Source organism: Scyliorhinus canicula, chromosome 8 (assembly GCF_902713615.1).
Source record: "Scyliorhinus canicula chromosome 8, sScyCan1.1, whole genome shotgun sequence".
NCBI classification, from domain to species: Eukaryota; Metazoa; Chordata; class Chondrichthyes; order Carcharhiniformes; family Scyliorhinidae; genus Scyliorhinus; species Scyliorhinus canicula.
In genome coordinates, this window is record NC_052153.1 from 165,321,876 (window position 1) to 165,337,362 (window position 15,487).

General features: G+C 46.6%; 1 protein-coding gene across 1 annotated transcript in view; it reads left to right on the forward strand.

Annotated features, from left to right (window-relative positions):
• sorbs2b (sorbin and SH3 domain containing 2b) overlaps window positions 1-15,487 on the forward strand; it is a 531,274-nt gene that overhangs the window by 477,296 nt on the left and 38,491 nt on the right. Inside the window, exons 24-25 of the mRNA XM_038805638.1 lie at window positions 5,325-5,504; window positions 10,072-10,182. Coding sequence (XP_038661566.1) covers window positions 5,325-5,504; window positions 10,072-10,182 — 291 coding nt within the window. The remainder of the gene's footprint in view (window positions 1-5,324; window positions 5,505-10,071; window positions 10,183-15,487) is intronic.

The following is a 15,487-nucleotide window of genomic DNA, read 5'->3' on the forward strand; positions in this document are numbered from 1 at the left end:
ACTTGAGGAAGGATGTGAAAGCATTGGAGAGAGTACAGAGGATATTCACAAGAATGATTCCAGGGATAAGGAACTTTAGCTATGAGGATAGATTGGAGAGGTCGAGACTGTTTTCCTTGGAGAACAGAAGCCTGAGAGGAGACTTGATAGAGGTAGTCAAGACCCTGAGGGGTATGGACAGGATAAACAGAAATAAACTGTTCCCACTCCAGAGAGCATCAAGAGTTAGAAGAGACAGATTCAAAATAATTCCCAAAAGAAGTAAAAGAGATGTAAGGATTTTATTTTTCACCCAGTGGGCGGTTGGAGTCTGGAATGAACTTCCTGAGATGGTGGTGGAGGCAGGTTCGATGGAGGTATTCAGAAGGGAATTGGATTGATAACTGAAAAGAAAGAATGTGCAAGGCTACATGGATAAGGCAGGGGAGTGAGAGTAAGTAGAATGTTCATCCAGAGAGTGAGTGCAGACTCGATGGGCTGAATGACCTTCTGCACTGTAAAGATTCTGTGAATAACTCTGAAATTGAATTCGTGGGGCTGGATTTAATGTGACATCATAGTTACCACCCCCGAGCTAAAACATCGGAGGGAGCTCATCTCTCACTATGGTTATCCTGTGGCCATTTATCTCTGGGAGTTGCATTAAATGCTTGGAGGTGCGATTTTCAAACCTGCCTCGGGAGGAGGTCCTGCTTTGCACAGCTTTGGTAAACGAATGACAGGAACTCTGGTTATGTAATCAGCCGAACTCCATTGTGACTATCTCAATATGTGGTGTGGATGCCAGTTTAGCCGAGCACCTCAGTGACTGGTATTTCGTCCTACCCTCTGACCTTCAGAAGCTTCTAATGACAGCTCAAGTGAAAGTGATTGAGCTTCTGGGCGTGATGCTGGTACTTAGTCCAAGTCTGTCAAGCATAGAGCTGATTGTGCAGGACCTTTTGCCCTGTAGACTCGTTTGGTAGGCATACTTACTCCTCCTTGTTCCCATATTGATGTTCGAATTCTGCCGAAGTCTGCACTTTCTTTGGCACTTGTTGTGTTTGTCTTAATGTCAATATAGAGAACTGGAGAGAGAGTGTTGCTGAGATAAGTGAACTTATCCACAGCTGACAGCTTCCGGCCATAGACTGAAACCTTGGACTCGAGATGGAGTTTTACTGGAGCAGCCCAGTACGTTACTCCAGTCTTCTTTGTGTAAGGCCGAAGTTGTCGTATGCATTGGAGAGCTAGTCCGTATTACACTGAGTGGCCCAACTGTCTTTGATGGATTCACTCTTTCCCACTTTCATTCTCTTACTTGTAAAAACATACTATTGTTATTCGCTTTGATATGTCTTGTAAGGTTTTTTTTCTGGCCAGCTGGCCATTCAGTGTAATCGACAAATAGGATCACTAAATGCGTCCTTGGGGACCTTCCTGGATTCTTCTCCTATTGAGCAGCTTCAGATTTTGATGCCGAGGTTGTCGTTATGGCAGGCATTGGGCAGCATGAAGGACAAAAACTGCTGAAGAGAGTTGGCACGAGCACATAGCCCTGTTAAATTTTATTATTGATGAGGAATAAGTCAGCTGATTCACCATCATCCAGAACACACATGAGCATGCCACACGAGAGACCCATAAATAATAAGTTATAAATAGTAGTAAGATCTGCAAAAAGGAAATACAAAAAAAACCTTACAAGACATATCAAAGCGAATAACAATAGTATGTTTTTACGAGTAAGAGAAAGGAAGTGGGAAAGAGTGAATCCATTAAAGACCGATGCAGACTTTAATGGATAATAAGAAATCTGTAAACTTGTTAAATAAGTACAGAGGACAGAATGTCAGCAGTATAAAGAAGCCTAAAATTAAATGAAGGAACTTAGTAGATTTAAAAATTGTATTGGAGAAAATAATGGGAATTAACATTGGATATTGTACGCAGATTAATCAGAATTTTCCAAAGCATTTTAGATTTTAAAATATGGCCGTGATTACCCATTCCAGAGTCAAAGTGCTCCTACCAGCAGAGAATCAGGACTGTGTCCCACCGGCGTTGGGAGCGTCACCAAGGTGGTATTTGTATAGCTTGACTATACAAAAATATGCATAGCAGTGAACAGGCCAGTTTCTCTGCTGCCAGGCTGACATAGTAAATCTGCAACCCCATCCCAGTGTCCAGAGACAGTCCCCCCGCCCACAATGCAAATTTTGACCCCTGCCCCGTTGACGGAGGAGCACTCTCAACTCCTCATCAAGGAGGGGGATAATCGCCCCCCCCCCCCCCAACTAGGGGAATAACTGATCCCCACCCTCCACACACACACACACACACTATGCATGCATCAGGATGGCCCTAAGCCCCCACTTTCAACCAACATCCCCTCAGCCAGACTTCCCCCAGGCCTCACCCTTCAGCCCCCCCCCCCCCCCCCCCCCCGCCGCAGGCACTGCCAATGATGATGCACTGCCCCGTGACACCATGGCACAGGGAGGGTTCCCCAAGTGTCCTGGGGGTTGGATGGGCTCGAGCTGTGGATATGGGATTGATCCTGGGACCCTCCGTCAGGAAAGGGGTCCCCAGTCTGGACTGCCCATTCCAGCCCTGGGCAACCTGAAGGTCTCTCTTGGCATGGTGACCTCAGGCAGCCCTCTGTTCAAGATCATCATCCTTGTCTGACCTATTTAAAATCGAAAGTGGCCTCACTCTGAACTGCTCCGCCTGACAACTGATGAGTCGACCAGACAGTTCAATGAAGATTCAAGCCAGGAAGATTTTCGCTTTCCTCAGCCCTATGCTTTTAAAACTGCTGCTTTTTGACGCGTCAGGGCCTTCCTAGAAATCCTTGAAATCCCCTGAGATCCTTTGAAATGTTAAGCATTCATTCAATTCCATAGTGCGGTACCTTAAACTTACTTTTGATTGACAGCTTAATGGTTTAAACACAGCTGCCAGGTGGTTTGTTTATTGATCTTTTCCTTTCAGCTTGAATGCATCTGAAGTACCCTCCATTGATCTAGCTCAATGCTTATAAACATTTTTGATATGATTGACAGCTTCTGACCACTTCAAAGTAGCTAAGTGCTTTCACTTCCTCTTTCCTAACCACAGAAAGCACTTTGCATTGTTGAAGTGGCCAACAACTATCAACAGAACAAGAATGTTTATAGTCATCTGTTTTGGTCTGATCCATATGTACTCTGCATTTAAGTTGTTTTCTTTCTTCATAAACCAGTTTCTTCCATTTTTTTGAACTGCTGTTGACATGACATTCCAATTCACATTAAACACAAGTTTCCAACTGCATGGATGCCTTAAGCCACACTATTGTCCTATAAAAGAAAGAAACTGCATCAGTAGTGTTCATCAGTTATAATATTTGCTTCATATTTTTAAACAAAGATATAACTTTCAGCATCAATAATGTTACTGAGAGGGGTTGGTATTTTCTTCTTTGAAATGGTTGGCTTGCATGGTCTTACCCACAGATAATCACTTCCACCAAATGCTTTAAATATCAGGTGAACATATTGACGCATTATACAGACATTGTTTGAGCAAAACACATATAGTATTTTGAGGATACAGGTAACTTGAACTGAAAATCCATCAGTTGTGTTTGCACTGTGCTGTCAAAGTGCTTCTTCTTCCAAACTAGTGTGGAATTTGCAATCCCTGTCTCAATATACCACTGGTATATTTGTGACGGTCATGTTTTTATGGATAGGCATTTTGTATGAAATGACACGTGTACCTGGACAACCTGATCAAGTGAAGCAAGATCCTGTCAGGCGATTGAGCTTGCATGTACCTTTGAAATCTGCCATTGAAAACTGCTTCCATTGTCATTGTTTTGTGTCCTTAATAACTTTGTTTTTTAAAAACTTTTCCTGTTTCCTTTCGAAGTTGGCTTCTTGTCGAAGGCTCAATGAAACATCCCCTGTTCTCAGACATCATCATTCACCCTGTTCAAATAAATCTGCAGTCCAGGCAATCACCAGTGAGTGGATATCATTGACTGTTGGAAAGTCCCCTGTCAACACCACAGCCCCTACGCCTCCTCCCTTTCCAGACAGCCTGTTGTCTGATTTAGTTACTTCTTTGCCAGTCGTCTCCTACCAGTCTGACCCAAGCCCCTCGAGAGATATTGCTTCCTATGAAAAATTGAGTTCTTTCATTCCAGTCACATCTTCAAAGAGCCATCCCAGCTCACCTGAAAGTCTGCACTATCCATTCTGCCCACCACTGTCCAAACCAGTCTCACGTTCACCTACTTTCTCATTTCACATGATACCCCGTGGATATGACTCAAACATAATGCAGGTAGCAGAAAAGGCTCAGGAGTCCCTTAAGAAGTTCCAAACAATTTCCTCAATCAATGAAAAAATACCCGACGCTATGGAAGTTTCTTTAGTCATTACAGAACCATTTGAAAGTAGCTCTCCGAAGAAATCTCTGCAAGTCGGGGATGAGCAAGAGCAGAAACTCTGTGAAGAACTGCTGTCCATCATTGAAGAAAGCCAGTCAAACAGTGATGGAATTAAGCACATGTGTTTCCATGACCATAGTCCGGATGTAAACACAGAACCTCCAGAACTATATATAGAGGAAGATCCTAGAGAGGTGTGTAAGGCACCAGTGGAAAATAAAAAGAAACCTGTTTTTTCCAATGATCAGAAGGAAGTGAGAATTGATACTGAGGTACAAATACTGTGGAGCAAAAGCTAGTTCTAAACTAACTTTTTGTCTACTATATTACTTAACACGCCTCTGTTTTTTAACTTTTTTTTCCAGTGTGCGCTAACTCAAAAACAAAGCTAGCTTTAACATTTTTTAAACGTTGATGTGTGTCAGAAATAGCATGTAGATGTTGACTTTACCAAAGGAATGGGGATAACTGAATGCCCATAAGCTTATAATATAATAATAATAATCGCTTATTGTCACAAGTATGCTTCAATGAAGTTACTGTGAAAAGCCCCTAGTCGCCACATTCCGGCTCCTGTTTGGGGAGGTCGGTACGGGAATTGAACCCGCTCTGCTGGTCTTGTTCTGCGTTACATGATGAATGTAAAAAATGACAAATTGTGTGTGCTAGTAACCAAGGTTAGGAGAATATTCAAACCCCTGCTACCTACTTCATATTGCATGTTTTTTATCTTCATTGCTGTTATAATTAAATTTCTGAGCTATAATCATAAATTAGATGCATGTATTTGATGAAATACAAATGTAAACAACACAGTGCATCATTTTCAGTTTGGCAGTAACTTGCCATAGTTAGTTGTCTTGATTTTTTTTTATCACTTTCAACTCTTCTCTTTTTATATGTACAGACTGTAACATCTGGAACTGACACACCTATTGCTTCTTCCTCACACTTGCCTGCTGCACTTCCATCCCCACTGCCAACGATCTCCTCCTCTATATCTTTCTCTTCACCATCACAACTCCCTCAAAGACCCACATTCTGCACCAAATCTTCCAGTCAGGAAATTAGGTCTCCAAAGTTGAAGGTAAAGGTAACTTGGATTGCATCGAGAGCAAAGTCACACAAAAGATTGGAAGTGAATGGCACAAGATGTTGTTATTATTAAGGTTTTATCTTATCTCATGAGTTGCTGAACAGTTTATGAAGGCACGGTGGTGGGGTGGAATAGTGGCTTGAGTGTCGCACCAAGGAGACATGTAGGCTTGCGTTCTGACCTGCTGCCTTGCACAGCTCCAAGCAGAAGTTGTGCTACTTCCAGCAGGGATAAGGAAAATCTGTAGCGAGCTGCATTGATTGGCGTGCAGTAGAATATTTGAAAAGGAGATAAAATAGATTCAAATCTACATTTACCCCAAAATGATGAAAATAAATGTGATTATCACGAAGGATCTCTGAGGCATTCAAACGATCAGAATAGTACAAAGCAACAATTTCAAGGAGATTTTAAAGAAGCAAATATTATGGGCTGGATTCTTCGGTTTCTGGCAGCGGAATTCTCTCTTTGTGCCGTTTGTCAATGGGATTTCCCATTGTAGCCACCCCACGCTGCCGGGACACCCATGGGTAGGGGTGCGCCGGCAGTGGGGAAAAGAGAATCCCGACGGCCGGAGAATTCTGCCTAGGGTGCAATTCTCCCAACCAGCCCGCGGAGAATCTGGTGAGAGCCAAAAAGTCAGAACCCCTTTTGGCATAAAATCATGTAATTCTCCCAAAGCTCGTTGCTCTTCCCGCTGGCAGGTGGCCAAATGCCATTTACATTCATTTGTAACTCATTAAAGCTCATTCAAACATTGTGCCAGCATCCTATCATAACATTCAATCTTGCCAGCTGGAATCTATGCCTGCTTCAATCCCGATTACTAATGAGTGGCGTGCATGAGGCAGCCCTCACTTTGCCAGAGACTTTGGAGTGAGTGCACCAACTTTGTGCCACAGTGCTATGCCGCTGCTGAGCAGCTCAGGGGCAGACCGGTTCCTTCCTCCATCTCTATTCCAAGCTGGACTTCATGGACAGCACTCATGGACCCTCCTGTATCTTCAACTTGGATCAGTACTGTGCCTGGGGTTGGGGGGGTAGAAGGGGCTCCTTGGCCCTGGTGCCACACACCAGTGTCTGTCTGGACAGCTCTATGCTGGGGGACACATACAGCTACTACAACAAAGGTCCAAAGTTTAACTGGGGGTGGGAGTGCGAGGTAAGGCCAGGGGTGGGAGAGCGGGATGGGTGACCTGACGAAGACAATGGGGGTAATGTGGAAGGAGGCCTGTGTAAAGGAAGTAGGGGGAAGAGTAAGGGCTCACAATGCCAGGAGGGACAAGGAGGTGGATAAAGCAATAGAAGGGGGGGGCTGGATCTGGGCAAAGCTGCATGAAATGCTTACAAAGAAGGGGGCTAAAGGGATACCACATTGTTTACTGGAAGGGGATGGATGAAGACTCCAGGTGCGGTGCGTAGAAATCCAAGTGAAGCATGGGTTCGGGGAGTAGAGTTGTTGAGAGGACTTCTTGAGGCTTAATAGCCTTTAGCTCAGGGTTGCCGACGTCCTGCACAGTCTGGTGAAGTCAGGCTGACTGGAGAGAATAATATCAGTGCGCTGGTTTTTACATATGGCGCCAGGACCTTTGAACCTATCAGCTGACCCATTAGGCGGGTCAAAGGGGAACGCACCTGTGCATAATGAGCCCGGGGCCCTGCTATTCTAGTTGGCGAGGCATGTTCCTCCAGAGCCACCCACCACTGCACTTGTATCTGAATGGAAGAATTCCACCCAGTGATTCTCTATTTGGTTGCTACACCCTGACTCAGAAAGCAGTTGCAGAAATCAGATTTGAAGTTCATATTGTTTGATAGACTGAAAAATAAACCTCTTACCTAATGATGCTGTGTTGCCAGTATATTTCCAAACACACACAACTGCACATGTGATGAAGTCCTATTTTCAATGGAGCGAGCATGCTTATGAAAGGCAAGTAAATTGAAAGTGAATTGCTGTAAAGAAGAATCATAAATCGATTGAGACTGCTCATAATATACAGGAAGAGCATAATTTATCTTCAATTTGTATTCTGGTAGGGATGTAGAAGCGCCACTGAAAAAAGCTACAATCTTCAGATTAAATGAGGCAAAACCAACTCACCAGCCCTTTGAAAGAGTAGTTCATTTACAGTGGCTCCATGTTTTGTTAAAACTGAACCTTATCCCCACCATGAACATTCCTGTGCACTTGCTTCACTCCTTAATGATTATTGATGCCACCATATTCCATTCAATCTCAAAAATTGTTCTGAACTCTCACTTATAGGCAGCATGGTGGCATTGTGGATAGCACAATTGCTTCACAGCTCCCAGATTCGATTCTGGCTTGGGTCACTGTCTGTGCGGAGTCTGCACATCTTCCCCGTGTGTGCGTGAATTTCCTCCGGGTGCTCCGGTTTCCTCCCACAGTCCAAAGATGTGCAGGTTAGATGGATTGGCCATGATAAATTGCCCTTAGTGTCCAAAATTTCCCTTAGTGTTGGGTGGGGTTACTGGGTTATGGGGATAGGGTGGAGATGTTGACCTTGGGTAGGGTGCTCTTTCCAAGAGCCAGTGCAGATTCGATGGGCCAAATGGCCTCCTTCTGCACTGTAAATTCTATGATGATTAATGGGCCAGCATGTAAATCTCTGCCGCATTACTTGGAAAAACCTTTTCTTTTGCATTAAAAAAAAATTGTTAGACTTTTTACTCTTACTGGCAGTTAAAGGACAATGTAGCAAACACTCACCTTTAATCTCCGCGATCTTTAGATCAGGCTTGACCAATCGGATGCAGCTCTGCATTGCCAGCAACAGAAGTAGGTTTGGGCAGTCTTACTCCAATTGCCCTTGAGACTACTGCATAACAAATTTCAAATTTACCCAGAGCAGCTGAATCATAGAAAAGTCCCAGAGTCGGTCCCTGTTTTGTATGGAGTTAGCTGGTGTGGACTGCAGAGACAGCTGGCTTGTCACAGATGACACTGGATCCCTCAACCTGGGTTTCTGCTCCATTCATTGACTGTCATTGGAAGCATGTATGTGTGAATATCAGCTGTGGTTCAGAAAGTTGTCTCCAGTCAACTGCCATGCTTAGACTCATTATCAGGGTCTGCACATGACTAATGACCATTTGAAAATGAAAATAGCTTATTGTCACGAGTAGGCTTCAAATGAAGTTACTGTGAAAAGCCCCTAGTCACCACATTCCGGCTCCTGTTTGGGTAGAATAGAACAGTACAGCACAGAACAGGCCCTTCGGCCCTCGATGTTGTGCCGAGCAATGATCACCCTACTCAAGCCAACATATCCACCCTATACCAGTAACCCAACAACCCCCCCAATTAACCTTATTTTTTAGGACACTACGGGCAATTTAGCATGGCCAATCCACCTAACCTGCACATCTTTGGACTGTGGGAGGAAACCGGAGCACCCGGAGGAAACCCACGCACACATACCACTCACGTACCACGTAGGCTGGTGCGGGAATTGAACCGTGTTGCTGGCCTGTCTTGGTCTGCTTTGAAAGCCAGCGATTTAGCCCAATATGCTAAACCAGTTGGTGGGGATGGTAGAGAGCGAAGAACATTCATGGAATCATATCCTGGCAAAGCAGTCAACCTCTTGAGAAGTCGAGGTTGGGTGAAGAGGGCAGTCTAAAATTTGTGATATAAATTAATTAAAAATATAGATTAAACTGAAACCCACAGTGCCTGGGACCCGGGTGCAATTCCGACCTCGGGTGACTGTGTGGAGTTTGCACTTTCTCCCTGTGTCTGCGTAGGTTTCCTCCGGGTGTTCCGGTTTCTTCCCAAAGATGTGCAGGTTAAGTGGATTGGCCATGCTAAATTGCCCATAGTGTCCAAAGGTTAGATGGGGTCATGGGATTACGGGAATAGGGTAGGGAGTGGCTCTAGTTAGGGTGCTCTTTCAAAGCGTCGGTGCAGACCAGATGGGCCAAATGGCCGACTCTGCACTATAGGAATTCTGTGTGTTTTGGAAAATGTAATATATGATTCACTTTTGGCCCAAAGACTCTGTAACTAGCTTCGCTTTGGTGCAAAGGAACTTCCCTTCACATCAACGCTGCAATTAGAGTCATAGAGGTTTACAGCATGAACACAGACTGTTTGGCCCAACATGTCCATGCCACCCAGTTTTTACCACTAAGCTAGTCCCAAATGTCCACATTTGGCCCATATCCTATACCCATTTTCCCCATATAATTAAAGGATTACTGCCACCTTTATCCAGACTTTAACTGACACCAGAACAAAGAAGAGTGAGATTTTCTGTAAGCGATAATCTCATTCTGATTCACTTTGGACTCGCTCTACGCCTTGATGTTTTACCTGTGCTCTGTGTTATGATAGTTGTAGGAAGCCAAAACCATTGTGCACTCAACTTATTTGATTTTAGATTCTGAAATTCCAGTCAGCCTTTGCATTTACAGCACTTGTACACCATAATGTTTGTACCTTAACATTTCAAAATCTTCCTCAAGTGTTCTCTGCTCTTTTGAAATAACTTCAACTCTCGGCAGTCTGATTGCACTTTTGTGGCTCTTGCAGACCGGACTGAAGACCGATGTAGCTATTGTGGGGAAACCTCCTCGCAGTCCTGTGATGTCTAAGCGATCCTGCGGTTCCCCTGTCAGGAGTAGCTTTTTACCATCTCATAGGGTAGGGGAAATCAGGAAAGCATCTGCCAGACATGCGGGAAAGAAAATGTTTGCTTTATTGCTGAAGTGTGTCTTGTGTGAATTGAATTAACATTTTTTTTTTGGACTTAATTTCCGATGCATTCTGTAGCTTACTGAAATGTGTTTATATTTTAGGATGTCCTGTGGTGGTGAGATTCACTCTCTCCCTCTCTCCACCATATCATCCCACAATGTTGTAGTGTGCTCTGATAATATATGCACTGAAGGTTACAGAAGAATGATTCTGCGCTATATACTAAATCAGGCAGTATTCAGGAAATTGGTGGCGTTACTTGTCGACTAACATTAAACATTTTGAAAATTATACAGAATATTCATCTGCCATCTACTTATTTACTTGCTAATTGTTATCCATATCAATTTATTTTTTTAATGTTCTGGCTCACACTCCTTTATAATTCCTTCCCTGTCTTTAACTTCAGATTACTTGTGCTAAATGGTAATTATCCTTACTTTGAAAAGGCATGTAAGCTTTAAGCTTACAAATATACCTCTTAACAATCAATAAATATCTCTTTTCATATTAAAACCATTAATATGTTTCCCATAGAAAAAGGTAGGCAAGTGAAGGAATAGCAAAATGTGGGGCTGGGATTTTATGAAGCTCTCGGGATCAGGCTGGGAAGTGGAAGGGTTTGGTTGGGGGGGGAATGTAAAATCCAGTGGGATAGCAGGAGGTAGTACAGGCACATTGCCTTCCCCTGCTACTCGCATTTATCAGTGGCAGGAAAGGCAGTGGATGACCCACTGGCCGTAGAACAATTGAGACTCTTAAATGGCTGCTTAAGGGCCTCCTGCCGTGGCTGGTTATTACCTGGGGTTTGTGGGTACTGCATGTGGGGAGACTGTCCGGTATACCCTGGAAAACTCTTTGCAAACTTGCGTGGGGATTCTCCTGATCAGGTGCCCTGTACTCCAAAGAGAGCAGTCCCCTCCCCCTACACACACACATCCCACACTGAAGGTCCCACCCTCATGACCAACACGCATCTTCAACCCCCTGCCATGGCCTGTCTACCTGGTGAGCCCAACATAAAAGCACACAATATAGGGCGAGTGTCAGAGCTTATTCCATTATATGAGGGGTACGGAAATCCGCTACCCACCATATTTAACTGAATAATCAATAGTCAATTGAGCTTGTTAGCAAGCCAATTGACCCTGATGATATGTTGCCAAAGTCTTGGCCTCCATGGGTGAGGTAAGTCAGGAGGAAGTGGACAGGTCGACTTTTTAAAAAACATTTAAAATGTGTTGCAGGGGAGGGACAGGTACTAATTTTGGGAGGTATATTAGGGCAGCTCACCTAAGACAGTATCCCCCACCCCTTCCCCTTTCTCCCTGCCTGCTCTATGAAATACACCACAGCTTCCTTAGCTGCCCAAACTCTCCCCGTCCGAGACCCTGGACCCTTCAGGGTCCATGGACCTCTTCTGGGGCCTTCTTGCAGTGCCCACGAATGTGCTCTTGCTGCTGCCCGGACTGCTGCAGGTTGGCTGGCATCTCCCGAAGATGGGACATCCATACGAGTGAGGTTCAGAAGTCCCACTGTGAGCCAGCTTAGTCCGCCTGCCACCACATGTTATGGCTGCAGGGCAGCCTGTCATCCAGCGAGCTGGCTCCACGCCCACTTTGATTCTTGCCGGGGTTGGTGGTGTGGCGTGGCATTGGGGGGAGTGGCATGGCGAGTGTTGGCCACCTCTCAGGGTAACATGCTGTTCCTGCTGTGCTCTCATACTGTGATGAAGGTTGACTTGCAGTCTCTAGGCTCAGAATATTGAGCGGTATTCTCAGGGGGCAGTATGGCGCTGGAGTGGTTGATGCCACGTGCCAGCCCCTCACCAACATGGCGCCGGTGTTCTGGGGCCGGCGGAGGTAAGCCCGGGGTGGGGGAGAGGCCGGCCCGCCGATCAGTGGGCCCCGATCGCGGGCCAGACCCCATCGGAGGCCCTCACCAGTGAAGGAGCCCCCCCCCCCCCTCCACCACCCCCACCCCAGAGTTCCCGTACAGTTCCCGCCGGCAGCGACCAGGGGTGGACGGTGCCGGCAGGAACCTGTCGTGTCAGAGCGGCCGCTCGGCCCATCCGGGCTGGAGAATCGGCGCTTGCCGTTAGCGGCGATTCTCCGAGCGGCCCGGCGTGATTCGCGCGCCGCTGGTTTCGGGGGGGGGGTGGGAGAATCGCGTACGGGGGTCGGGGCAGCGTGGCGTGATTTATGCGGCGCCCCGGCGATTCTCCCACCCGGCGTTTTGTCTTTATGAAGCTGAGCTGCTGTGACTGTGGCGGAAGCTGGCCTCCCACTGTCTGCCGTTCCTGGCTCCAACTTGGTCCCAAGTTCTCGGGGTAGGAAGAGATTTGTATCAAAGTGGAAGGTGGCATTACCAATACGGCCTGGAGGCTCACTGGACTTCTAATAGCAGGTTGCCACTCTTTGGGCTAGATACATACCAATCTAGCCCTATTCTTTGTTGCTCCCTTGCTGACTCATTGTTTTTCTAATAACAATCATTGTCTTTTAGATGATTGTCATTGGGATATGGCACTGTGATCTCTATTTCTGCTCTACAATTGCAGCATCTCCGCAGGTCAAATATTCCCGTGGAATTTTGGAAATCTGACAGCGACACCAAAAGGGAGGCGGAATTCCAAAAGAATGGATTCCATCAGAAAACCTTACCTCGCCAGCCATAATGAACTGGCAACTCTAAATTTGGGTTTTAAATCGCCTGTAACTTATTGGAACACGGTATACTGTGGGATAGTGATGTGTATCCACAGTAGCATGGGCAGCACGGTAGCATTGTGGACGGGCAGCACGGTAGCATTGTGGACGGGCAGCACGGTAGCATTGTGGATAGCACAAATGCTTCACAGCGCCAGGGTCCCAGGTTAAATTCCCCGCTGGGTCACTGTCTGTGTGGAGTCTGCACGTTCTCCCTGTGTGTGCGTGGGTTTCCTCCGGGTGCTCCGGTTTCCTCCCACAGTCCAAAGATGTGCAGGTTAGGTGGATTGGCCATGCTAAATTGCCCTTAGTGTTAGGTGGGGTTTCTGGGTTATGGGGATAGGGTGGAAGTAGGGGCTCAGGTAGGGTGCTCTTTCCAAGAGCCAGTGCAGACTCGATGGGACGAATGGCCTCCTTCTGCACTGTAAATTCTATTTTTTTTAAAATTAGACCTTGACTGGGTGAATCGGGCTGCATATTACAGTAGGTGAGAAGTGGGAATGGTAAGTTCGTGAATTGATTTTTCTAAACTTGCATTATGTTACAAATGATATTTTTCAGGGAGGGAGAAATTATTTTTGCTAACAAAAGATTCATTGCAAACTGAACGATGCACTATATGATTAGTGGGTAATAGAGGAAAAAACACATTGTTCTGGTATGGTAGCGCCCAGATAGATAAACACTAAAGCTGTGCACATGCAGAAGTGTATCTCCAAGACCTAAACTCCCAGCGTTATTTATTGTCTTCAAGATTCTAACAACTTGTAATATTGGGGACACGTCAATGGCACGGTGGCTCAGTGGTTATCACTGCTGCCTCATGGTGCCGAGGACCTGGGTTCGATACCAACCCCGTGTCACTGTCCTTGTGGCGTTTGCACATTTTCCCCCTTGTCTGCGAGGGTCTCAACCCCACAATCCAGGGCAGCACGGTGGCCTAGTGGTTAGCACAACCGTCTCACGGCGCTGAGGTCCCAGGTTCGATCCCGGCTCTGGGTCACTGTCCGTGTGGAGTTTGCACATTCTCCCCGTGTCTGCGTGGGTTTCGCCCCCACAACCCAAAAATGTGCAGAGTAGGTGGATTGGCCACGCTAAATTGCCCCTTAATTGGAAAAAATAATTGGGTAATCTAAATTTAAAAAAAAAAAACCCACAATCCAAAGATGTATAGGCTAGGTGGATTGGCCACGCTAAATTGGCCCTTAATAAAAATTATTGGGGACACAGACTTGAGATCAGATTTTGGGCTTAACTTCACAAGGGCTGGACTTGTACACTGAACTAATCAGCGAAGTAAACTCAGTAATTGTTTGGTGCAGAAAGTTGAAAACAGATTATTTGGGTAGAGTCAAACATGATTGGCTGATTCTCTGTCCAACAACGACAGAATCGCGATAGGGCAGAGAATCAGGCATCAGCCGAATATCGAGGTCAGCGGCGGGAGCTCAACGGCGCGCCATGCTCTGGCACCTCGATTGCAGCGTGAATGCATTCCAAGCCCTGTGTCGGCGTGGGCATGCAAAACGTACAGGAACACTCATCATTAACAGGCCCCGGCCTCCCACGATGCTGTGCCTCCGCAGGCGGAGGTGACACCATCACGGTTCATTTGTGGTATGTAAAAACTGGGACCAGGCACCGTGGCTGCTGAGGGGGAAGGAGAACATAGAACATTACAGCGCAGTACAGGCCCTTCAGCCCTCGATGTTGGAGGTAAGAACAGTCTCCAAAGGCGCAACAGTGGGCGGACAGTTGTTGCTGGCTGGGGGTGTCTGCCAGGGCCGGGCGGAGTATAGAATCACAGAATCCCTACTGTACAGAGGGAGGCCATTCAGCCCATCGAGTTTGCACCACCCATTTGAAAGACCACCCTACACCGATCCAACCGCCGCCCTATCCCTGTAATCCCACCTAACTTTTGGACACTTAGGGGCAATTGAACATGGTCAGTCCATCTAACCTACACATCTTTGGACTGTGGGAGGAAACCGTGGCACCTGGAGGAAACCCACGCAGAGAATGTGCAAATTCCACACAGACCGTCACTCAAGGTCAGAATTAAACCCTGGTCTCTGGTGTTTGAGGCAGCAGTGTTAACCATTGTGCAGCGGGGGGGTGACTAGGAAATGGGCTGTGGGTTCGAGGTGTCCCCCCAGGACTGGGGTGTCTGGGCATGGACTGCCATTACCGCAGCCTGCATGGTAGCCATCTGGCTACACACTCCACCGACTGCCCACTGTGAATGTGCGGAGCACCACCGGCCGTAGGGAGACCCCCCCCCCCCCTTCCAGGCCACCTCCCAGGAACCCTTCGGCTCTAGATCAGCCATTATCGGGATGGGCGTGCTGGCCGTGCACTCATTCATGCCGCCGCCCCACTGCAGGGGGGTGCAAGGGAAACACAGAGCTCACCGCACACCGTGTACGCATGCACTGTGGCCTTTGCCACCCACCTTGGCTCACTGTCCCTCATAGGGCAGATGCCCCACCAGTGCATACACGGCCTTAGTGAGGTACCAATCCCTGCATACCCCACTAGTC